Source organism: Mirounga leonina, unplaced genomic scaffold (assembly GCF_011800145.1).
Source record: "Mirounga leonina isolate KUSES-001 unplaced genomic scaffold, KU_Mleo_1.0 Mir_177, whole genome shotgun sequence".
Taxonomy (NCBI): Eukaryota; Metazoa; Chordata; class Mammalia; order Carnivora; family Phocidae; genus Mirounga; species Mirounga leonina.
Window position 1 is genome coordinate 4112437 of NW_023270459.1, and position 22312 is coordinate 4134748.

At 56.8% G+C, this 22312-nt stretch overlaps 2 protein-coding genes across 7 annotated transcripts; both read right to left on the reverse strand.

Annotated features, from left to right (window-relative positions):
• Positions 1 to 1854: 1854 nt before the first annotated feature.
• On the reverse strand, positions 1855 to 10420 carry APLP1 (amyloid beta precursor like protein 1). 6 transcript variants are annotated; one of them, XM_035023651.1, is made up of 17 exons: positions 10176 to 10420; positions 9125 to 9268; positions 8238 to 8370; positions 7915 to 8027; positions 7536 to 7669; positions 7241 to 7425; positions 6648 to 6778; positions 6193 to 6267; positions 5217 to 5375; positions 5011 to 5139; positions 4081 to 4180; positions 3570 to 3677; positions 3283 to 3306; positions 3024 to 3094; positions 2749 to 2811; positions 2472 to 2615; positions 1905 to 2356 (listed from the first exon to the last, which is right to left on the reverse strand). In XM_035023651.1, the coding sequence occupies exons 1-17, from the start codon at positions 10320 to 10322 to the stop codon at positions 2258 to 2260; spliced, it is 1959 nt and encodes a 652-aa protein (XP_034879542.1). In that variant the 5' UTR covers positions 10323 to 10420; the 3' UTR covers positions 1905 to 2257. The 6 variants fall into 6 exon arrangements, with proteins under 6 accessions (XP_034879545.1, XP_034879546.1, XP_034879542.1 ...); XM_035023649.1 differs by having other exon boundaries at positions 3283 to 3309; XM_035023652.1 differs by having other exon boundaries at positions 3283 to 3309; positions 7915 to 8024; positions 10176 to 10359.
• Positions 10421 to 11496: 1076 nt separating this feature from the next.
• Positions 11497 to 19315, reverse strand: KIRREL2 (kirre like nephrin family adhesion molecule 2). Its single transcript, XM_035023633.1, has 16 exons — positions 19090 to 19315; positions 18731 to 18880; positions 18017 to 18166; positions 17508 to 17668; positions 16980 to 17130; positions 16618 to 16723; positions 16348 to 16496; positions 15891 to 16018; positions 15667 to 15799; positions 15266 to 15366; positions 14898 to 15117; positions 14316 to 14420; positions 13921 to 14021; positions 13511 to 13576; positions 12375 to 12413; positions 11497 to 12105 (listed from the first exon to the last, which is right to left on the reverse strand). The coding sequence occupies exons 1-16, from the start codon at positions 19139 to 19141 to the stop codon at positions 12016 to 12018; spliced, it is 1902 nt and encodes a 633-aa protein (XP_034879524.1). The 5' UTR covers positions 19142 to 19315; the 3' UTR covers positions 11497 to 12015.
• Between the last annotated feature and the right edge of the window lie 2997 nt (positions 19316 to 22312).

Genomic DNA, 22312 nt, shown 5'->3' on the forward strand with positions numbered 1-22312 from the left:
CATGCACACACATATTAAAATGACAGAATGATAAAATGTCTTTTAAAAACTATTATTAAAAGACAAATTAATAAATTGTTTTCAATGGGAAAAGAAGAGCAGTTTAGTGGCACAAGAGCATCAAATGAACAACGGCAATCCCCTGCTGGAATTTCAGTAATAAATGTTTTAAAATTAATTACCCTAAGTATTGCCATCAATATGTAAACATTATTAAGGAATCACACACTGAGCATAATGAGCAAAATGGCCTTTCACTTCCTGTTCCACCAGCTTGGAGCTCCTTACTCATTGTTAGCCTGTTGATCACCCTTGACTGTGAAAACTCAAAGGCAGCATTTCCCCCTGTCATACTAGTCATAGATTTCTGCTAGGTACAGTACAATACAACTAAAGGTATAACCAGTATCAGAATGATGTTGGAAACTGGGTTCTCCAATGATTGTATCCAACTTGCATCATGTAAACATCTTCCTCCCAATGTCTACCACGTCTATATTTAATATACATGACTTGTATTTACATGTATATATTATGATGAGACACTCTGAGCTCATAGGCTCTTTGGGAGAAAATCTAATTCTAGGTGCTTCCTCCCTAAGCCATCTGTCAGAAAATTGTGTACTAAGCTGACCTTAGAGTGTGACACATTACTGCCACCTGCTGGGAAGTTGTGGTAAAAATGCAAATCTACAGTGTCTAGAAAATGAATGCTATCACTTTCTATCACTAGGAATTTTGCAGTGCACACCCTGAACAGCATATGGGACAGCCTCGAATTACTAGACAGCAGGTTAGCAAAATAATAAGAGTATGGATGCTGGACCCAGGTTGCCCGGGTTGAATCCCTAACTCTGGCCATTCCTAGGTGGTGACCAAGGGCATGTGATGTAACTTCTTATCTCCATTTCTTAACCTATAAACAGGAATAGTCATAGTACTTGCTTCATGGGATAGAAGTAATAGTGTGTCACTCTGTAAAAAGCTCTGGGAGCAGTGCCTGGCATAGAGTGAGTGCTTTATGAGTATTTGCTGCCATACTGTTTTTGTTTGTTTGTTTTTAGATTTTATTTATTTGAGAGAGAGAGCATGAGCGGGGGAGAGAGGTAGATGGAGAGGGAGAGGCAGACTTCCCCGCTGAACAGGGAGCCCGATGCAGGGCTTGTTCCCAGGACCCCGGGATCAAGACTCGAGCCGAAGACAAATGCTTAACTGACTGAGCCACCCAGGTCCCCCTGCTGCCATACTGTTTTAAAATTTATTTAACAAATACTTGTGAAGTAACAGGCACAGTTCTAACATCTCCACAAATACTAACCCTTTTAATCTCCATAACAACCCTCTTGGGGCAGGGAACAAAATATGGAGAGGATTAACCCCAACGTCACAAGCTGGGGTGTATGAAGGTTTAAGTTCCAATAGGCATTTGCAGACATCACATTCCCCTCTCTGGGACACGTAACTGGAATTTCCATGCCTCAGGGGGGATTCCTATTGCCTCCCAAAGAAGGGATGAAAACTTGTGAATGGGAAGAGGGGTTCAAGATTCTCAGTCCCTCCTTGGGGTCGCAGGTTGGGGGTGGACGCTGTGTGTGATTGGGTGTGAGGGTGAATAGAAGGCAGGAGAAACTGCCAGAACACAGCTTCCTCAGAGTCTGTTCTGGGATTCAGCAAATAGAGGTCTGGAAGTAACAAAGCGTTCAGCACCACGGAAAGCTCCTGAGTGGGCGGGAGAGCCTAGCCAGCCTTTGGGCCCCGCCCCCTGCACGCCAACCCCAGCCCTTCCTACAGGCTCCCCCCAGATCATACTGTTTGAAGAGGTGAAGGAGGCCTGGGCAGGGATCCACACCAGCGTCCAGAGCTGTGATTACACCCTGATTCCCCCACAGAGACGCAGGATGGCATGGTGGGGAAAAGGATTTTATTGGGTTGTTAGTGGAGAGCACATGGGAGGGTGACTTCTAGGGAACAACAGACACTGGGACCAAGCTAGTGGTCACCTTAAGGAACAATAAATTAACTTAACAAAATAAATTAAGGTGAGGAAGTCCCAAGCAGGGAGGTAGCTGGGAATACCTGGGGATTTCTTGGGAATGGAATTTGGAATTCGAAAGGGGAAATAAGAATTTCCAGCCCCCTCACAAAGAGTGTGAAATGAACATTTTTGAGACCCCCTCCCCGGGCTGGGAGTTGGGGTTCTGGGACTCCAGGAAGAGGGAAGGTCTGGGCTCAGCCAAAGGAGGTGAAGGGGGCTGGTTCAGGGTCGTTCCTCCAGGAAGCGGTAGGTGGGGTTCTCATAGCCATGACGCTGCAGTTCCCGAAGCTGTTGCTCCTCCAGGGTCAGCATAGGGTCCACCTGCAGGAGGGCCGGCGGGAGCAGAGGGGCATAGGGACCTGACCGCAGATCTCAGAGTTCCTCTGCGTCCAGGCTCTGGAATGCCTCCCCCATCCCATGTGTCTGTGTCTCTCACCTCCACCACTCCATGGCTGATAGCCCCATAGGGCTTCTTCCTGCGCAAGAGCAGCAGGGAGAGGACGATCAGGGAGCCCCCACCTGCTCCCATGATCAGCAGACCAGACACGGCCTCTCGGGACACACCTGTCCCTGCTGGTGCCTGCGTGGAGAGGACATGGGGCAGGGGCCATCTTTGAGGCTCACCAAGGCCCTGTGTGGCTTTGGGAGTCACACAGCCTAGCCACTGACTTCTGACCTCTCCCCCTAGGTACCCAGAACAGTCCTCCTCTTACCAGCTCATCTCTCTGAATCTCCGAAGAGTGGAAAGGAAAACCCCTTGGAACAGACACATTCACCTGGGGAAGCAGCAGGTGTAAGGGACTCAGGAGTCTGGGCCCCAAGAGGGCATCCCCCAGCCTTCTTCTTCCCTAGGACCCCAAAGTCCATGTCCTCAATCCCTTCTTCCCTCAGGCCAAGGAATCCAAACCCCTAACACCCTCCTCCTTCAGACCCTGGAGTCCAGGACCCCTCTCCCATCCACCCTCAGGCACCCACAGGTCTGACTTACCTTTCGCTCATACTGCTCCAGGGGGGACATCTTCTCTTTCCCAGAGGATGCAGCATCTTGTTCTGCAGACCCTAACCCCAAGTCCTATCTTATTCCTGAGAGTCGAGAATGGTGCTACCCCTGCCTGAGGAGGCGGTCAGAAGGCGCACCGGACTCTACCCCAGCAGGTCTGGAGTTCCCAATGTATGGACCCTTTCCCATTCTGGGCTCAGGGACTAGCGGGATTTGGTGGCTGGGGTCTATTCTGGGAGATACTCACCTTTGGGAAGGGCCATGGGAGTGTCTGCTGGCAGCCAGAGGAGGCAAGACAGGCGGAACAGTGAAGAAAGGAGGGCATCATCGAGGAAAGGGTGGAGACACACCCTCCCAGGGGCCAACGCCGGAGGATCAAGGATCCTACGGAGGCCTCCACAACCTTAGACATCCGTTCCTATTGTCTCCCACTCACTGTGGTGGCTCAGATACCCCCAGACTTTAGGGGATTAGAGTGGAGGTTGGGTACCTGTCCCCCAAAGTCTGGGGTTATCTATATTGGGGATAACTCACCATCCTTGGAATCCAGAGGCTGCAGCCCACTCTTGTCCTCACTGCTGCCCCCTGGGGCGGGGGCTTCCAACTCATTGGGACCCAGGTGCTCAGAGTGGAGGAGCTCCTCTGAGGGGAACATGCAGAAAGGGGGTCAAGATCATGAGCACAGGGATGCCTCAAAACAAAACTGGGGGAATAAACAGCACCCTAGCAATAGAGTGATTGGGCATAGCCACAGGTGTGATCCGGGAACGTGGGGAGCTAGATGGAGACACCCCTGGCAAGGAGAATGGAGGCTGAAGTCTCAAGAGAATGGCTTCTTTAAAGAGCAGGGTCAGGTATGGGATATCTAGTAGGAAGTCACAGCAGATCTGGGGGCTGCGGTAGGTCACACTTTCTGGTGTTCGTTCTCTTGTGGGGGGCTCTTCCTTTGAATCTGGACTGGGTTTGTCACTTACTTCAACCAATAGAAGGTGGGCGCCTGCCTTAAGAAGCCCTAGAATGGGAACCAGGGGTCACAGGCACTCACGGATCTGGGGCCGCAGCTCCTGAGCCAGGCGGGGGTTCTGGTCAAGCAGCCCCAGGCTCTGATTCATCCTTTCTTCAATGACTTGAAGGTGGGTCTGCACCTGTGTGGGAGTGAGCATGAAGGATGAAAGGGGCAGTAGGGAAAGATGGGGAAACTGAGGTCAACAGGGTCCAAGGAAAAGTAACATATACTATGGACAGGAAGTAGGGTCCAAAGTCCAGGAATTGGGCCACAGGAGGAAGAAAACTGGAGGAGGAGAAGCAGAATAAAAAGAAAAGGAAAAGATGTACAGCAGACAGGAAGTGAGGGGCTTAGAAAAGGAAGTAAGGCAGAAGGGAAAGGAGTAGTCCACTAGGAAAAGTGCGCCAGAGACAATGTAAGTACAGGATACAAGGAATATGGCATAGAAGACAGGAAGTGGATGTGAGAGAGTAGGAGAAGCAGAAAAGTAGGGTCTGAGGAATAGAAAGTGAAGTTTCAGGGGTTACACAAAAGGGAGTGGGATTAGAGGGTCCTATGGAAATGATGTGGTTCAAGGGCAAGTTTGGGACAGGAAGAGAACACCCAGGAAATAGGAATGGGGATGTGAGGGCACAGAACAAGGGCTGCACGGTGAACAAGTGGGGTGAGGGAGAAAGGAGAGTGGAAGGACAGGAACAGGGTGCAAGGCCCAGGAGTGGGATTCTGGGAAAGGACGTAGGAAACCAAGGGACAAGAAGGGGGTCAGAGGCACAGGGGTGGGGGCGAGGGGTGTGGGGGTGAGGGCAGCGTTCCAGGGTCAGGGAGTGGGGATCCAAGGGGCTGGAAAGGGTCCCAAGGCACAGGGGTGGGGGACTGCCAGGGACAGGAAGGGGGTCCAAGGGACGGGAAGAGTGTCTGAGGGATGGGGTCCCAGACACTGGGGTCGGAGGGAGGACGGGGCCTGAGCACCTGGAAACGCATCTGCTGGGCCTTCTCGGGGTCCACAGCGGCCACATGCTGGTAATGCCTCAGTGCGTGCCTTTGCTCCTTCTGCTCGGCGCGCAGGTAACGCCGCAGGGCCGGCAGGATGCGCTCGGCCTGTGGAAGGGACAAAGGCTGCCGGGCCTGCCCCAGATCTTTGCACCCTTTGCCCTCTGCCCCCACAGCTCCCACACCTGAGGCGGGTCCCCCTGCAGTGCCTCCAGGAAACCTTCCAGGGCAGCCCGGCGCTGGTCGTTGATAAGGGCGATGACTCGGGTGGCGTGGGTCTCCACCAGGCGCTGTCGCTCACCAGACACCTGCTCCTCCAGGGTCTGCAGAATGGACTGGAAGTGCTGGTGAGGGAGGGGAGCACAGGGCCCGCAAAGGTGAAGATGGGTGAGAGTCCGGGCCAAAGGCAGTCTGGAAAGACGGGGCTCTAGGGCCAGGTGGTGGAGGGGGTGGTGCCATGGGTCCAGGCATGGGTAGAATCAACCCTAGGGTGGGACTAGATCACAGGACACTTGACTGGAAGCTGGGCTACAGGGCCAGGCAGAGTGCAGGCAGGACCAGGCCAACTGGGAGCCGATCTGAGGGGGGAAACTGTACTGGGTGGCGCCAATCTAGGAACTGAGCTGGCTCGCAATCAGGAGAAATAACTTTCCAAGTATTATAGGCCAGGGAAGGCTCTAGGCCTGGGCGGGGCCAACTGGAGATGGTCGGTGCTGGAATAGGACGGAGAGGAGCTGAGTGAGGGTCAGGGAATGGGGCTAACCTGAGCAAGGCCTAGAGGTGACTGGTGAGTCATGGGGCTGGCCCTACTGAGGAGGGACTGAGTAAAAGTGAGATTAGAGGGGTGGGACCAGACTCAGGGGACAGGGCCTCAGAGGCCCTGGCTGCACCTGCAGGCGCTTAGCTGGGGAGAGGACCACAGAGCCGGCCCTCAGAGGCAAGGGTCAGGTTAAGACGAGGCAAAACATGGCCAGTCTGAGGAGGAGAGAAATGTCAGGTCAGACCTAGGCCTAGAGATGTGGGGCCAAATGGAGGGGTGGGGCCGGGAGAGACCAAGATAACTCGGAAGGGGTAGAACTGAGCGAGGCCTGAACCAGGCTGAGACCAGGTGTGTTCCAGGTAGTGGATTCCATGAGTAAGACCCGCTGGAGGGTGTCCTACCTCGTTCAGGGCCTGTCTGTCGGCCTTCGGCAGGTTCTTGGACTGGTTGTCTGCCATGGCCCATTCACGCATCACCTAGGGTCAAGGGGAGCTTCAGGATCATGGAATCTACCCTGCTCTACCCAGTGAGTCCCCCAAACCCTCTTCAAGACTTTGGAGGCTCCAGATTCCTTAGGTCCCACTGGCTCTTGGGTTCATGAGAGGTTAAGGCTCCGAAGGAATTTAAAGTAGAAGAATACAACGTACCAGAGTTTCCATAGAATCTTGGTGGCATCTCAGTGGGATTCTAGGTGGGTCAAGGATCCCTGATCATCTTAGAGGTGGTGTTGAGGGCTAGGGGTTTTGGGGGGCTTGGGGAGTCTTTGGAGGCAGCCTCAATGTGCGCCTGAGGAAATTCTGTGTTGATTTAGGGAGTTCTGTGTTGTGGGAAATCCTGGGGCTCCCAGGATCATCACCTCATTAATCTGGCGCATCCTACGTTCCTCCAGGTCCATCTTGGCCCGCAGGAACCCCTCATGCTCGCTGATTTCTCCAGGCATGCCGAAGTACACATCCACACCATCTGTGGGCCTTGGGGTGGTGGTCACTGCAACAAGGCCAGGAATCAGGGAATCAGCGTGAAGCCCATCTCCAGGTCACCTTCCCTTCCTGGAGAACTACATCTCCTAGAGCACACTGGAGGCCACGATGTGTCCACATAACCATAGCTGCTGTGGGGCATCATGAGAGATCTAGCTCTGAGCAGGGCCTGTTCTTGCAAAGCTTAGGAATCCATTATACCATCCTTCAGGCTTTCCCCAAATAACCATTAGGAACAACCAGATGGCTCCTCCACCTCCAGGTACCCCCAAAACACCCTCACCCTTTGCATTCTTCACAGAACAGCCCTTCCACCTCTTCTTTATCCCAAGTTACTCCCATCCCTTCCATTCCCCCCAGCTGGGTCTCTCCCCAACACGTCCCTCCTAAAGATGCCTCTATACCAAGGCTCCCTCAAATCATCCTCCCTCCAGGGTAGAGAGAACTAAGGGTCCAGAGACCGTCTCACCTTTGCTGACCCCTGCAGGGCTGTGGGAGCTTGATGGTAGAATTCTTTCCTCCTCTTCTTCCTCTTCAGCCCGTGGGGGCTCCACGAAGTAATCGTCTACTGGCTGTAGGAAGGATTCCTCTTCTTCCTCATCCTCACGCCCCTCTACTCTGCCCCCCAGGGGCCAGGACCGGGTGGAGGGGTCACTGAGGGAACAGAAGACTCAAGGCAATGAGAATCTAACCCGTGCCCCCAGGCTTCCCATTTCCTGCCTCAGGAGACTTGGGATGGGCATGGAGGGTTCCCTCCCACTCACCCAACTGCTGTCCCAGATGGATCGGGGGTCACTGGAGGGGGGCAGCACACATACTCCACACCTCGGAACCGATCTGTGCCACAGGGCAAAAGCATGCCCGAGCCATGCAGGATGAGGCCCTGGGAGCTGCAGGCCTGTGGAAAGAGTAGGCCCAGGTGCCAGGATTGTGAGTTAGGAGAGGGTAGAGGGGAGCCTGGATGCCTAGGTCTTGGGGGTTGATGGGGCTGGAGCCTGGATTCCTGATTCTGTCCCAGTGGGAAAAGGGGGCTGAGGCCCAGACTCAGGCCCAGACAGACAGGCCCTGAACGAGGGGACGGGGTGTTAGGGGACTGGACTCCTGGGTTCTGGGGGGTGAGGATGGATGGGCCAGGGTTCTGACCTCCTGTGCCTCCTGATGCCTCCAGGTTGAACTCTCGCACTGGTCCATGCGCTCCTGATGCAAGAACCGGCAGCCTTCAGGCACCAGCAGGGCCTCGCTCACGAATTCACCTGCTGAGGAATGGGGGCACCAGAGTGAGACCTTCCCCCAGACACTAGCTCCGCCCTCCTCAGAATCCAGGCATTTTATCCTCAGAGGTTTCTCTGCCCCACTCTGGCACCATACATCCAGATCCCTAATGTGAACCTGAGCCCAGGGCCCAGAATCTCACCCCTGGGAGACCCCCCACTTCTAATTCCCCCCGCCCCCAGCCTGTGACTCACGCAGGCAGCGGAAAGGCACAACCTGGTGGTGGGGGTGGGCACAGCGGCCACTCCGGGCACCCCCACACCAGCGCTCCATGGGGATGGCCTGTGTCGCCTGTTCCACACGCGCAATCTGCAGCTCCGGGTATATCTGGGGGCACCGGGTAGGGGCGATCAACTCACAGCCTCGCCCCTGCCAGCCGTGCTTCTCCACCAGCCATGTCCCTTTTCAAGGCTCTAATGATCTCCCTGGGCTCTGCTTCTCCGTAGAATCGGTCTTACATATCTAAGCCAGCAGGCCCCCTGGCCACGACCCCAGTAGCTCTCCCTCAGAAGCCCCGCCAACCACCCAGAAACTTAATCCTGTAAACCCGCCTCTCTCCGGGTCACCTCTGTCCCCTTCCCCAATAGGTCTGGCCCTCCTTTAAGCCTCACCTCTTCCTCGGTTTGGCTTCTCAGGAAACATCCCTTCTTTTTGATTTAGAACTGCCTTTTCGTAGCCATGCCTCCTAGCTTTCTACTCTCATTGGGCTCCAGCCCTTTTCCTATCTTGCCGGTCCAAAAGGTCTTTTTTCTTAGCCCCGCCTCTCCCCTGGCCACGCCCACGATACCCTACTCTTTAAGGAGCCCACCACAGATTGCTAAACTCTGTCTCCTCACTGGCTACCGTCCTTAGCTGGCCCTCTTTGCACAGTTCTCTTTTCTTGACCTAGTTTCTCAAAAACAGGTCCTGCCCTATCCTAAATTCGCCTCTTTCTTGGCCACGCCCCCCAGCTTCCCCCGCCTACTTAGATCCCTCATTCTCCCTGGACCATGCCTTTTGTACCACCAGCTTCTTTTGGGCGTCGCGGCCCAGTCTCGGAACTTTCCCGCTAACCACGCGCCTCCCAGTAGGTCCCGCCCACCTGTCTGCAGTATTCCAGCACGCGTTGCGGGTCCCGGAGACAGCGTCGCGAGCGCTGCGGGTCTGGTTCCCAGCGGCCGGTGCGCAGGTCCCGGTGAAGGGTTAGGTGCCCGCATAGTCCAGCAACCTGGGCCGACCCCGGGGCCTGAGGGTCGGGTCGGAGGGGTCAGCGAGGGCCCCGGGACGCTGGCACGTGGGTCCCCCGGACCTTTGCTCCTTAGGACCCAGAGGTTCAGACCCCCAGCACCAGCCCCCTCCACAAAGCATCGCGCACCCGCCTCGTAAGAGGTTCTGTTCCCCGGGAAACAGCTCCCACAGGGCGGGGGCGCCCCAGCTCTCCCGTTGCTATGGCGACCCGGGTCCCCCGGGAGTCTCGCTGCCTTGTTGCCGTGGAGACAGGCTCCGCCCCCACCCCGGCGCAGCCGCACTGGAGCCCGAAGGGGTTAAAACTGAGTCGCGGGGGAGGAGGCCAGAACCCAGGCGTTCTGGCCCCTCCTCCCTCATCCCTAGCTCAGGGTCCCATTCTCCAGTGCAAAGACGACAAGGCCTGGCTTCAGGGCCCTGCAGGCCTGGACATCAATCCTTTGAGGGCTGGAGAGCTGCATCCTGGGTCGGGGGTCGGTGACTGAAGACCTACTAGACTCCTGGGTTCTGGGAGGCTGCGGGGGCCCTCAAATGGGTCCAGAGGATGCAAGGGGCCAACATTCTTGGATTCAGGTGTCTTACTGTCTGGTGGGTCCCATGTTCAGGTGGGAAGGGGTTGGGGCTGAGTCACCTAGGTCAAGAGGGTCTGAGGGGGCTAGACTTTTGGGACCAGGGGCTCTGGAACAGTCAGTTCCTAAGCTAGGGGCGGGAGGCGGCTGGGAGGACAGAAGATGGGGGAGCTGGGACCAGAACTCCTGGGTTCATGAATGCCTAGTGCCGTTAGGGGCGTATGGGGGCCGGCCACTTAGCTAGAAAGACTGCGCTTTCTGCCCTGGACGTGTCCGCATCCCGACCCAAGGCCCGGTCCCGCCCCTTCCCCCATCCCCCAGGACCCGGCCGGGCCTCACCTCGGCCGCGCCGGGGCTCCCACCGGCCAGGCTCCCGACGGCGAGCTGCGCGCGCAGAAGGAGCAGCAACAGCGGCAGCAACAGCGGCAGCGGCGGCGGGCCCCGGTGGCGGCCCGGACCGCGAGCGGCGGGGCTGGTGGGCCCCATGTCCCGGCCCTCGCTCCCTCACGTCCCCTGCACTCCCGCCCGGCCCGGCCCCAGCGGTGACAGGAGCTCCCAGCGCCAAGGCCGCCGCCGCCTCCTCCTCCCGCCGCCCCCGGGCTGCGCCGGCGCCGCCAGCCCCGCCCCACGCCGGCCCCGCCTTCCTAGCCAGGACAATAGCGTGGCAGCTCTGCGCAGACTGGAGCGGCTCGGGAACCCCCGGGGGGGGAGCCAGCGCCGGGCCCCCGCCTCCTAGAGGTTCCGGGAGTCCCACCCCGTGCGAGGGCCTAGCCAGGAGTCTGGGTCATAGGCTCCGCCGTGTTGAGCCCTTCCTCAGGACCCTCACCCCCAGCTTTCTCTTCCCTCCCACCCATACACTCACAAATCAGTCTTCTCTTCCAGGCATGCCGGCATTGGAGACCTCTCCCCTCGGCAAATTCCTCTCTTGAGGTCCCAGGAATACAGGCCCCCGAAATTTCCCTAATCAAGGACACAGCTGCTGAGACCCAGTCCCCTTCTCCCTCAGATTCAGGAGTCCGGGCTGCAGGCACCTTCATTTTCAGGACCAGAGACCAAGCCCCTGCCCTTTCTCCCTAAGACTCAGGAGTCTTGGCCTTCCGCTCTGCTTTCCAAGGATCCCAGGTGTCTGGACCTTTAATTCCTATCTCAAGGATTCATAAACCAAAGCCTCCAGGCCCTTTCTTTAAGGATGACCTGAGTCAGGTGCCCAGCACCACAGGACTCAACCCATCCTCGCTTTAAGGACCACAGCACTTCTATTCTCTCTAGCCCCTCTAGCTTCTCCCTCCCCTCCTCTTCAGGGCTCACTGCTTTGTCTCCTCAAATAACCAGAATTCTGTCTTCCCCAAGCCAACTGGAGTAGCCCTGTCATGCATGTGCATCTGTGCATGCATGTTTGTGTAGATGTATATCAAAAGAGCCTGGAGTGCTAAATGGGTAGCAAAGGGCTGGGAGGTGGCTCATGGTTTTGTTCCAGAGCCACTTCATTGCCTAGGGTAGAGGAAGGAACTTGGGGCAGATTTAATGGACCCCTTCCTTGTGGAGGGTGATAATGCTAGGAGAATGCCCAAGACACATTCACTTCTCAACTTTTTTTTTTATTATTAAACATAAATATTCTCATCTCCAGATCCCCACCCCCACCCTCCCCACTCTACTCCCCTCTCCTCATGACATTTCTCACCCTATCCTCACTCCTTGGATTCAATTCTTCCAGGGCCTCGAAGGAAGTTGGAAGGAATCAGGATAGTGGCCATCTTGGGTTCCCAGAGAGTGAACAGCCATCTGGCTGTACTTCCATTGGCCAAGAAAAGTGCCCCTCAGGGAGAACCAGGACAGGACCTGGTCTGGCTTCCCTATAAATCTGTCCTATGTTGCCTGTCTTCTTAGTACAGGTGATCATTTTGAAATCTCTTCTTTCAATGTCTGGAAATAACTTCCATCCCTGCCCCTAACTCCTATCACCCCCTGTCCCCATCCCTCAACAAAGAGCCCATCTGCCATCTTGAATCCCTTTTACACAGGGGAATAATTGGTCAAATGGCCATCTTGCTCCCACTTGGGGCAACCCCTTTGGCTGACCTCACTGTACACCAGTGATCCAGATAACTGTAATGATCTCTCTCTCCCATCAATGTTCAGTTTTGGAGGAGGAAGGTCACCAACTTGTTCTGATTCCTCAGAAATCAGCACAATCCATTATGGCGTCGAAGATTCCAGGACTCTTCATTTGGAGAGGTGTCATACATGAGTCTGGAGACGCGGGTGGCTGGGTATGGGGAAGGCAGCATATGGGAAGGGTGGAGTCCTGGGGGCCAGATCTGGGGGTCCAGTGGATGTAGGTTTGCTGTAGCTGGTAAAAGCTCGAGGGTGGGGTGTGGTGAGATAACCTGCCCGAGCTCTATACAGTCTGCAGGGGGGGACCATGCCTAGGTGTGGGTTGAAGTCATAGAAGGTAGGGGTCCCTGGAGGTCCAAGGGGGGAGGGGGGCGGCAGGAAGAGGCCTCCTCCAGGGCCTTCACCAAGACTCAGGCTCACACTGACTCCTCGGACCTTGTAGTAACCATTGGTTGGATCCTGAGGGGACAAATGGGATTTGTTAAGTTATATAAGGATATAAGCGGGGGGGGGGGGAGGTGAGGATCCCTAATGGAAAGACACACTTAAAGCATGACTTAGAAATAGGAGCAAGCTGAGACCCAGAGACAGAGATAGACATATAGACTGATAGGAAGACAAAGTGGGACAGAAAAACAGTGACAAGAGACAAAGAGACAGAAGGAGATGGGCAGAGAAAGGCAGCAACAGAAGGATATAGGCCTGCTAAGGCCTGGTCGTGTGGAAGGAGATGCAGCGGGGAACAGAGACATTGAGACCAAGACATTCATTCATCTGCCCACCAGCCCCAAGGCTTTGATTCTGTGTCATGCTTTATGCTGTTGCTGGAGGTGACTATGATGGGGAGAGACTGGGGTCCCCTGCCTTCATGGAGATCCCAGGCCAAAGAGGACATGGCAAATCCCCAGAGTCCAGAGGGGTCAGCATAGTGATGGGGAAAGGACAGGCAGAGTGATAAGGCTCGATGGGGAAGCAGAAGCAGGGTTTCAGGATGGGGACAGGAAGCCAGGACACAGTGGTCCCAGTTGTGACAGGCAGAACACAGTATGACCAGGGCTGTGAGGAGGGAAGCATGGGCTTTCTAGAACAAGAAATGTTTGAGCCGACACCAGAGGAATGAAGGACAGAATTAGGTAGGTATGGGAAGGAAAGCGGTGTTTTAGGCCAATAGAGTGGCATGTGCTACATACAGAGGAGACACAGAAGGGCTCTGGATTGGGGACTGAGATCAGTGGAGCTCAAAAGAGGGGACTCCAAAGGAGGGGCAGGTTTGGGGAAATGTGAGGCCAGTGTGGGACCTGGTAGGTAGAAGGGCCCTGGCAGAGGCATCCAGGAGGCCTGAGGTGGGACTGTGATGGGAAAGCTCAAGGGGGAAGCCAAGGCTGGACAGATTTGTGGGCATAATCAGTGGTGAGTGAAGTGGCCAGGAGGCAGGAAGAAAGGGTGAAGGGGGCCAAGTCCCAGGTCTGGGGTCAACAGAGTGAAAAAGGAGGGGGACCAAGCAGGGAGAGAGCTGGAGACTCAGTGAAGGGAACCCCTCCCTTCCCAACACTCACCTTGGTCTCCAGAGCCCCCTCCTCATCCAGAACGAGGTCACTGTGGTCCGTGTGCACAATGGGGCCCTGGGGTAGGGTGCTTAGTGAGAGGGAGTGTTCAGAGGATCCTCCTGGCCCAGTGCCAGACCCTGACAACCCTCAGTTGGACAGTGGAGGCAGGGCAGGAGGGACCAAGAGCACCTGGAGCTGGGGTCTGGACTCAAGACAAAGGGCCCTGGGGACATATCTGTCTAGGGAATAACTGGGTCAGGGGCATATTTGGACTTGGGGGACCTTTGAGCCTGGGGTCATTTGTTGGGACTCAGACCCTCTTTGAGTTGGGGGGCCCAGCTGGGACTGGGAGAACATTTGGGACTGGGTTACTAATTGTTCTAGAGGTAGAGTTGGGTCTGGGCACCCTGGCATCCTACCCGGTCCTCGCCGCTGCCTGTCTCCTCCTCGGGGCCCCGAGAACTGGAGCCATCTCTGCTGCCTGGGATTCGCACCAGGTTCTTTTGCTTGGAGAAAGAGGCTGAGGCCAGGGACAGTGGGGCAGCAGAGATAAGGGATGGGGCAGGGTCACAGTTTGTGGAGACCAACGAGCAGGAAGAAGGAGGACTGGGTTGGGTCAGGAGGCTGGGAAACGAGAACCTGGGTGGCTAAGGAGCGGGATCCTGAGAAGATGGACATAGGGCTTGAGGGAGGAATCAGGGCCTGAAGGTGAGCCAAGACCAGAGAGGTGGGACTGGGGCCAGGTCAAGGCCAGGTCAGCCGGTGGGGAGGGGAGGGCTGGGGGAAGGTACCGAGGTGGGGCTCAGTCACTGACCCTTGCCATGGCGCCAGCAGCAGAGGGTCACCCCAACGATGACCATAAGAAGAGTCATGGCTGCAGCGGCCACTCCAGCCGCAATCCGCACAGTGGGCAGCAAGTCTGTGGTGAGGAGAGGGGGTGTTCTGAGGAGGCTAAGTGTGAGGCCCCGGAGGAACTGGGGAACAGGGACTCAGGGCTTGCTTGGGGTGGAGTCTCTGGGTTCAAAAGGTCACCAAGTTTGGGGATACCCAAGTTTGTAGTCCCTAGCTCGGGGTCCTTCAGGTTTAAGGGCTCTTGAGTTTGGGGTTCCACAAATTTAAACTCTCTGGCTTTAGGGAGTCCTAGATTTAGAGCATTTTTTAACTTTGCAATTCCCCATATTTGGAGCTTCCCTTCTTTGAGGTATCTAAGTGTGAGGGGTTTAGAATTCCATACTTAAAGGAATTTAATTTGGGGGTGTCAGGATTCAAAGGACTTGTAGTTTTGAGGCTTTCAAGGTTCGAGGCTGTCTGCATTTGGAGGTCCTCGGTTTAGAGATTGTGGCGTTTTGGGGGTTTGGGATCCTCAGATTTGGAGTCTTTAGGCCCAGGATCTCACCTCGACGGCCCAGGCTGACCTGGGTGCCTCCCTCACCCAACCGGTTCCTGGCACTGCAGTTGAAACCCCGGCTAAAGTCGGATTCCTGGGTCCCCGAGATGTGTAGCACAGAGATCAGGGCTGGGCCCTGTTCCTGGCGGCCCTCTGGGGCTGGGAACGTCTCCACCAAGAACCGGCCCTGAGACCCCGCTGCGAGAAAGCCCCCATCCCAAGACCAGACCTGGGGGCACAAAAAAAGGGAAGTCATTAAGGACATTGGAAGGGGAGGGAAGGGCGGGCAGGGTGTCGGTCATAGCAGTTTTGGAGGTCCGGCTGGGAGGTCAGGGATCACGGCTGGGCCGGTCATGACAGCGGGGACATTTCCTTACCACGGCATCTGGGGCTGGGGATGCGAAGACTAGACACTGGAGGCGGGCGGGGCCCCTCAAGAAGGCGGGCGCAGAATGCAGGGCGGTCACAACTGGGGGAGCTGGTTTGGAGATTGTGGACCAGTCAGATGGAGGCCCTGCCCTCGGAAACTCCAATTCTCAATAAGCCGGGGCCAGGTCTTGGCCCTCTCCACTAACGCCAGTCAAGCAGGCCACGCCCCTCAACAAACTCAGAACCTCTCAGAGGCTCGCCTTCATTAGGTCCGGCTCCCACCCCAGGCCCCGCGGTCTACCAAGCTCGCCTTTTCAAGGCCACGCCCACTCCCGTTTAGAGCTCGCCCGCCCTGCCCGCTCCCCGTCCCAGGCTCTGCCCGGTCTTCTAGGAAGCGCCACTTTCTCACCGTTCACAGTCAACCTAGCCTCCGCAGCGCCGCCCCCCAGGCCTGAGAGCCCCGGCTCAGCTCTGCACACGTAGTCGCCTGCATCCTCGGGCCCCACCGACGGAAGACGCAGCGTGGGCCCGGAGCTCAGCACCTGGGATGGGGTAGGGGCGTCAGGGGCAGGACCTTGAGGGGAAGCCCCGTCCACCGCCAGCCGCGGCCACAGGCCCCAGATCGTGTCTCACCTGCGTGTCCCCGCTGCGGGTCCAAGTTACCCGTGGGAGCGGGTTCCCGCGCCAGGCACAGCTGAAGGAAGCGTCTTCCCCTACGTCTACTGACATGGGCTCTGGCCTTGCCTGCAGAATTGGCCCGACTGGAGGGAAGAGAGGAGGCGTCGCATGGCCGGGGAGGGATGCAACTTCTGACCCGGGATCAGCCACTCAGAAACGACAGCCCCAAGGGCCCGAGTATAGGCGGCCAGTCCACAGCCACTCGGCTCACGCTCCCGGCTCACACGCCCGGGCCCCGCCCGCGCCCCGCCCGCGCCCCGCCCCTGCTCCTCCTTGGCGCTGACGCAGCACAGCCAATCCCCGCCTACATCCTATTCCGGCTCCACCTCCTCCCGAGGCCCGTCGCAGCCACGCCCCACTCTAGCCCCTGGCCCTTTACCGTCGGCCCCACTTTGGCCCCACCCCGGCTCACACTGCACGTCCAGCGCGGTGCTGCGGTTGGCGCTACCCACAGCGTTGCTGACCTCGCAGGACACCGGCTCAGTCAGGAATGAGGAGTCTGCCACGACCTCCAACATTGGCCCGCGGGCCCCGAGCACCGGGGAGCCTCCCTTTGCCCACCTGCGGAGGGAGTGGGGCTGTTCGTGTTGTCCCTGCTCCCCAGGCACAGCCACTCATGTCCCAATCGCAGTCCTCCCCAAACCCGTGCTCTGGGCTGAGGAGAGGTGACCTTCGTCCTCACCTATAGCCAGTGACAGGAGGTTGGGCTGTGGCCTGGCACAGAAAAGTGACCTTCTCTCCCTCCAGCACAGTCTGTGGTTCTGCAGACAGAGTCACCACAGGGGGGTCTGTGGAGGTGGGTCATGGTCAGCGGTGGGCAAGGACCTGGAACACCTCCACGGAGCACCTGAGTCCAATGCCCAGCCTCTCACGGGCTGGGTCCCCAGGCTCCTCTTCCTTTTGAGCTAGGAGCCCAGGACTCCAGTTCCCAATTCCCCCAGGGCCCCAGGTCCACAACCTCCTCCTTCTTCATACCCTGGAGTCTAGCCCCAGGTCCCTCTTTTCCCCAGGGCAGCTGGCTTAAGGGCCACTAACTGCACTCACACTGCAAGCTCAGTGTGATAGCTGTATCCTTCCCCGACGGCAGGGCCTGGCTCCGGGCCCGACAGACCAAGGTGGCTCCATCATCATGACTGGAAGGAGTCAAGGATAAGATGCTCTCCACTGATCCAGTGGTTCCTTCCTTCAGCAGGGTCTGGAGGTTATGAATAATAATACTGATTTCATCTACCCCTTATATAGTGTTTACTACGTGTCACTTCTAAGCACTTTATTTAATCTTCACAATTACCCTATGAAGTGACTATAATTGTCCCTATTGTACAGATAAGGAAACTGAGGGACAGAGGGGTTAAGCTACTTGAACTTAAGACCAATCAACTAGCAAGTGGCTGAGCCAGGATTTGAACCTAGGTAGTCTGGCTCTGGAGTCCTTACCCTTAATCACATACCAAGGGTCCCAATATTTGAACCTCTTCCCTCCCATGCCCCTCTCTCTGGATAAGCCTATGATCTGAGTGGGCCCCAAATTTCCCTGAATGGGCAAGGGCTGCAGAGGGATTTGGACCTGACCTGGTGGAAGGTGGTCCCATCCAGCCGGATCCCATCTCGGAACCACAGCAGCTCAGGGGTGGGGCGGGCATCCCCACGGCTCCGACAGGTCAGATTCGCAGGAACACCAGCCACCAGAGACACAAAGGGGCCACCCAGCACCTGGGGGGCTTTTGGGGGCACTGTGGGGTGGATTGGGGGTCAGAGCTGGATCCTGGGCCCCAAAACCCCAATCTTTTTTTTTTAAATGTTTATTTATTCATGAGAGTCAGAGAGACAGAGAGGCAGAGGCAGAGTGAGAAGCAGGCTCCCTGCCTAGCAGGGAGCCCGATGCGGGACTCAATCCCAGGACCCTGGGATCATGACCTGAGCCGAAGGCAGACACTAACCATCTGAGCCACCCAGGCGCCCTCAAAACCCCAATTTTCCCAGCCCTAACTGACCACCCCTCTGGGCTCCCTGGACTCTGATACTCAGCTAGCACTGGCTGTCCCCTGGGCTTCCCAGGGACAAGTGAGCTGGGTCCTCACCCAACACAAGCAGTTGGGCTGGTCGAGAGCGGAGGCCTGCTTGTGTAGCCTGACATTCATATGAAGCTTGATCCTCTAGCTCCACGGGCCTAATGTAAAGATCGTGCTGGCCACTGGCTGCATTCCCTGATATCCAGTACCGGGACCACCCTGCAGTTAAGGAAGAGGCGGTCACACCATGGTTCTGAGTTCCTGGCCCCAGCCTCCCTCCCCAGACATCCCACACCAGAAAGACACCCAAAAGTGGGTGCTGGGCCAGAGAGATTCTAACCCCCTCCCAATCCAGAGTCATGGCAAACTGGGGGTGGGTGAAAAAGTCAGAAAAAAGCAAGAGAACAATTGCCATAGAAGTCAGATTAGATACTACCTCTGGGGTGAGCAGAGGGCTATGATAGGAGAATGGAGTAGCAAAGGCTTCTGGGGAGCTGACAATGGGCGTGAGTAGTAGTTACATGAGTGTCTACTTTAGAACTATTTGGCAAATCTTCCCTTTATGTTTTAGGTGCGTTTCTGCATTTATGTAATATTTTATAATGCAAATAAAAATCCCCTACTCCCCAAAGAAGAAGCTAAGACTTTAGTTCTCCCAGATGTTCATCTGAGCCCAAGAATTTCCCAAATTTGAAAACATCAAAATAGAAACTTCAGATGACAGACCAAGCCCAGCACCCCCACCTGAAGCCAACCTCTCCTGAGTAGAGAGAACAGTCTCACCTGGCAGGTCCCTTTCACCCCCTAGAGCCAGTCCATCCTTAGTCCACTGAACCAGCCCCCAGTATTCACCCAGGGCACAGGGCAGCCGGGCCTCATCCCCCAGCAGTGCCACAAGGTCATCTGGTTGTTGCAGGAAATGGGGCGATAGACCTAGGAGGATCGGGGGAGAGGAGCAGGGTTGAGTTTAGCAATGAGCTTAGCTCCTTCATTCAGGACCCAGGAGTCCAGCCTCCCAGAGTTCTCCCCCTGCAGACTTAGGAGTCTGAGCACACACCTCCCCCCCGCCCCGTTCCATCTACCCCAATAAAGAGGCAGCTGGCAAACAGTCCTCCCCCCAATTTCCCCACCCCTCGAGGTACCTGCATTCCCTCGGAGGCAGAAGAGGAGGACGAGGAGGGTGGGAACCAGCATTCTGAATGTGTGTCCCCCAAGATCCCGTAGACTTGCTGTTGCACTGGCTTCCTTGCTAAGCCCGTCCTCAACGGCACACCTCTCACCACCCTGGTCGGGGCTCCTTTCGCGCCCGGGTCTTCGCCCCAGGCTAGGAGCCACCCCGTTTCTGGCCTGGAGTTCCCCAAGTCTGCTCAGCCGCAGGCTCCAACACTCAGAAACACAAGCGGTTTCCGCGCCCTCGGTCTCTCAGAGACCGGGGAGGGCCTGATCCCACTCGCCCCGCCCCCTGGGAGACCCGCCCCTTCCCATTGAGTAACTCCCGCGGCCGAGACGTGGATGAATGGGGGCACCGCAGGGCGGGGTCTCCCGCGGGCGGGCGCCCCAGCCAAGTTGGGGTCTGGGAGCCGGAACACCTGGGTCGAAGGAGGGCGAACCGGCTGGGTTGGACACCTGCACCCTGCCAGGCTTGTTGGGGGCATGGCGGGGGAGAGAGTGGAAGAAACTTGCTCAGCCTGGGTCCTGGAGGGAACTCGCCGAGTGGAAACGGAGCTATAAATGGCAGCCCCTGGGGCTTCGCTAGTTTCCGCGGCTTGGAGAGGCGGGGCCCAGGGCTCCCCTGAGCCTGCGGGTCAGGAAGAGGACACCGGGTGCCTGGGGGCAACTGGGACCCCTGAGAAGAGGAGGGGATTCAGTTCTTTTCGCCTCAAAACCCCAGCTCAAAATATCCCTCTGCCTGCCTTGTGACCGCTGCAAACCATAGCACGTCCAAGGATCCAGGAATCCAGGCCCCAGCCCCTCCTTTCCCGAGACCCCGCAGTCCCGGCTCAGCCCCTCATCCCACGCGACTGTGGTTGCCGGGCGACGGCTGGGCGGCGGCGGTGCCCGAGCTGGACCAGGCCGGGAGGCTGGGAACCGCGCAGCTTGTCCTGACGGCTGCATGCCGCCCAGCTGGGGCGTTCCCACGCTGCAGGCGGGCCCGTGCGCTGCGCAGCTGGCGGGGCAGGTGGGCGGGACCCTGAGCCCACCGAGTGGGGCCTGGGGGCCTGGGACTCGCGGTCTGACGTTCCTGAGCCTGCAGGGACTGGGGGTCCACACTCAGGTTCTCTGTTGTTCCTGAGCTCAGATTCTTGCGTCTCCAAATGGCAGAGGCTTGGACTCCGGATCTGAGACCGGGTATTCAGACCTCTGTTGACTGAGAAGCTAATGGCCTCAACTGCGAGTTTCTGGGGGAGTTGGGGACTCAACTAGGTCCCCTGCCTGCAGCATGGTGCAGTTGGGAGAGGATGAAAGGGGGTCAGAAAATCTGGTTTTAAGTCTTAAGAGTCAGTGGATTAACCACCAATCTCTCCCACCCCCACACAGGCCCAGGAGGATTTGTAAATCACAGACCGTGAACATCTGCCCTAAGTCCTGTGTGTGGTGGGGGGAAGGGTTGGAGGCCTGAACTCCTGGGTCCTTGGGGAGAAGCAGCAGCAGGCCTGGACTCCTGAGTCTGAGAGCGGTGGGTCCTCGGGACCCAGACTTCTAGGTCTGGGGGCCTGAGCCGGCTTCTGTTTGGGGAATCCACCGCCTGGATTTTGACAGAGGATGAGCTTGGAGCCAGGACTCCTGAGTCTTGGGGAGGAAGTCACCTAGTAAGGCTATTTTTCCAGACACCTGACTTTGCTGCCCCTTCCTGGCTCTCTTGGGCCGCAGGCATGGAAAAATGGAGAGTGGGAGGTCCCAGGAGGATCCAGAGAAAGAAAACAGCCAAGGTGGAGGGTGGAAGGTTTGTCCTAATTAAAGGCCCCAGCAACTGACAGCTCTACACCCCGGCCCTGAGGGACACCATCTGGTGAGAGCCCCTATTGACAGAACCTCCAGCTCTGCATCCAGACCATTCCCCAGGAGGTGTGGGGGGCAGTTGGGAGAGAGAATGTGCGGGAGGGTGGGGAGTCAGTAATGGGAGGGAAGAAGAAAGACTAGAGGGAATATCAAGGATGGAGCTGTGGGGGTTCAGGCCAGATGCCTCATCTTATTCCTGGAGGAGGCCCAGAGAAGGGAGTGGGGGTGGGGGCGGGGGGAGGAAACGGGCAGTTCCAATTCCTGCGGGAGATAAGCAGGCAGAAGCAGCTTATACCATGTTTCATATGTGTGCACGCTGGGGTGGGGAGGGCAGGCCAAGCAGCATAGGGTTATAAAATTCAAAGGTGTGACAACCGGGAGGGCTCAGCGATGGAGAAACAAAAGAAAGAGGTGTAGTCAAATGCTGACCGAGAACAAATATTTTTAAAAGATTTTTATTTATTTGTCAGTGAGAGAGAGAGCAAGCACACAAGCAGGGGGAGCAGCAGAGGGAGAAGCAGACTCCCTGCCAAGCAAGGACCCCAACGCGGAACTCGACCCCAGGACCCTGGGATCATGACCTGAGCTGAAGGCAGACACTTAACCGACTGAGCCACCTAGGCATCCCGAGAACAAATACTTATTGGTCGTCTGGTGTGTGAGAGAGAGCATGGGGAGTGAGGGATAGAGAGGAGAACAAAGACAGAAAGGCAGAAAAGCAGAGACATGTAGAGGCATAAACAGTGACATAGGTAAAGGTTGCCTGAGATGTAACCACCTAATGGAGGGAGGGAGTGGGAGAGAGAGAGAGACAGAGGGAAGCTTCATGAACTAGAACTCACATGGCCACAGGGTTCCCAAGCTGGGCTCACTCCTGTAGCCATTTAGTGCAGGTGGTCTTGGACCTGCCTTTCACTCCACCCACTCGGACAGCCCCGCACACTTACATACCTTAGACACTCTTTCACACACTCATACTCTTGCGTATACTTTGACAGATCACATTTCACTCTCACCTTCCCAATGCTCACACGCGTGATCATGCCTTCACACACACATATGCACACAGATATCTGCACTTTTGCAGTCTCTCAAACACACTCTTGCACACTCTCCAGCAGAGACCCCTGATGGCAATGAGGAGATGTCTACTCTGGGAAGGCAGAGACTTGCCAAGGTCGCGTGCCACGGCAGGGAAGAGCTGGGGAGTCCTAACCCCACGCTGGGTCCAGCTCTCCACCCGGGTCTGACCGGCTGCCCCTTATCCCCGGCCCAAGCCAGGCCTTTGGGGTCATGGGGCCTGGGGAGGCACCGTGGAATGTTCCTGGCATGTGCTGACAGGGGATTTCATGCTCTGGCTGGGCC

Coding starts and splice junctions, on each gene's coding strand:
- KIRREL2 (XM_035023633.1), bottom strand. CDS start 19,141: ATGCTGGTTCCCACCCTCCTCGTCCTCCTCTTCTGCCTCCGAGGGAAT. Junction 14,022..14,315: donor CTGCTGGCGCCATGGCAAGG/GTCAGTGACTGA, acceptor CCCTGGCCTCAG/CCTCTTTCTCCAAGCAAAAG. Junction 12,106..12,374: donor ACAAGGTCCGAGGAGTCAGT/GTGAGCCTGAGT, acceptor CCCCATACCCAG/CCACCCGCGTCTCCAGACTC.
- APLP1 (XM_035023649.1), bottom strand. CDS start 10,322: ATGGGGCCCACCAGCCCCGCCGCTCGCGGTCCGGGCCGCCACCGGGGC. Junction 7,426..7,535: donor CCATCTGGGACAGCAGTTGG/GTGAGTGGGAGG, acceptor CTGTTCCCTCAG/TGACCCCTCCACCCGGTCCT. Junction 3,678..4,080: donor GGAGCTGCGGCCCCAGATCC/GTGAGTGCCTGT, acceptor TGTTCCCCTCAG/AGGAGCTCCTCCACTCTGAG.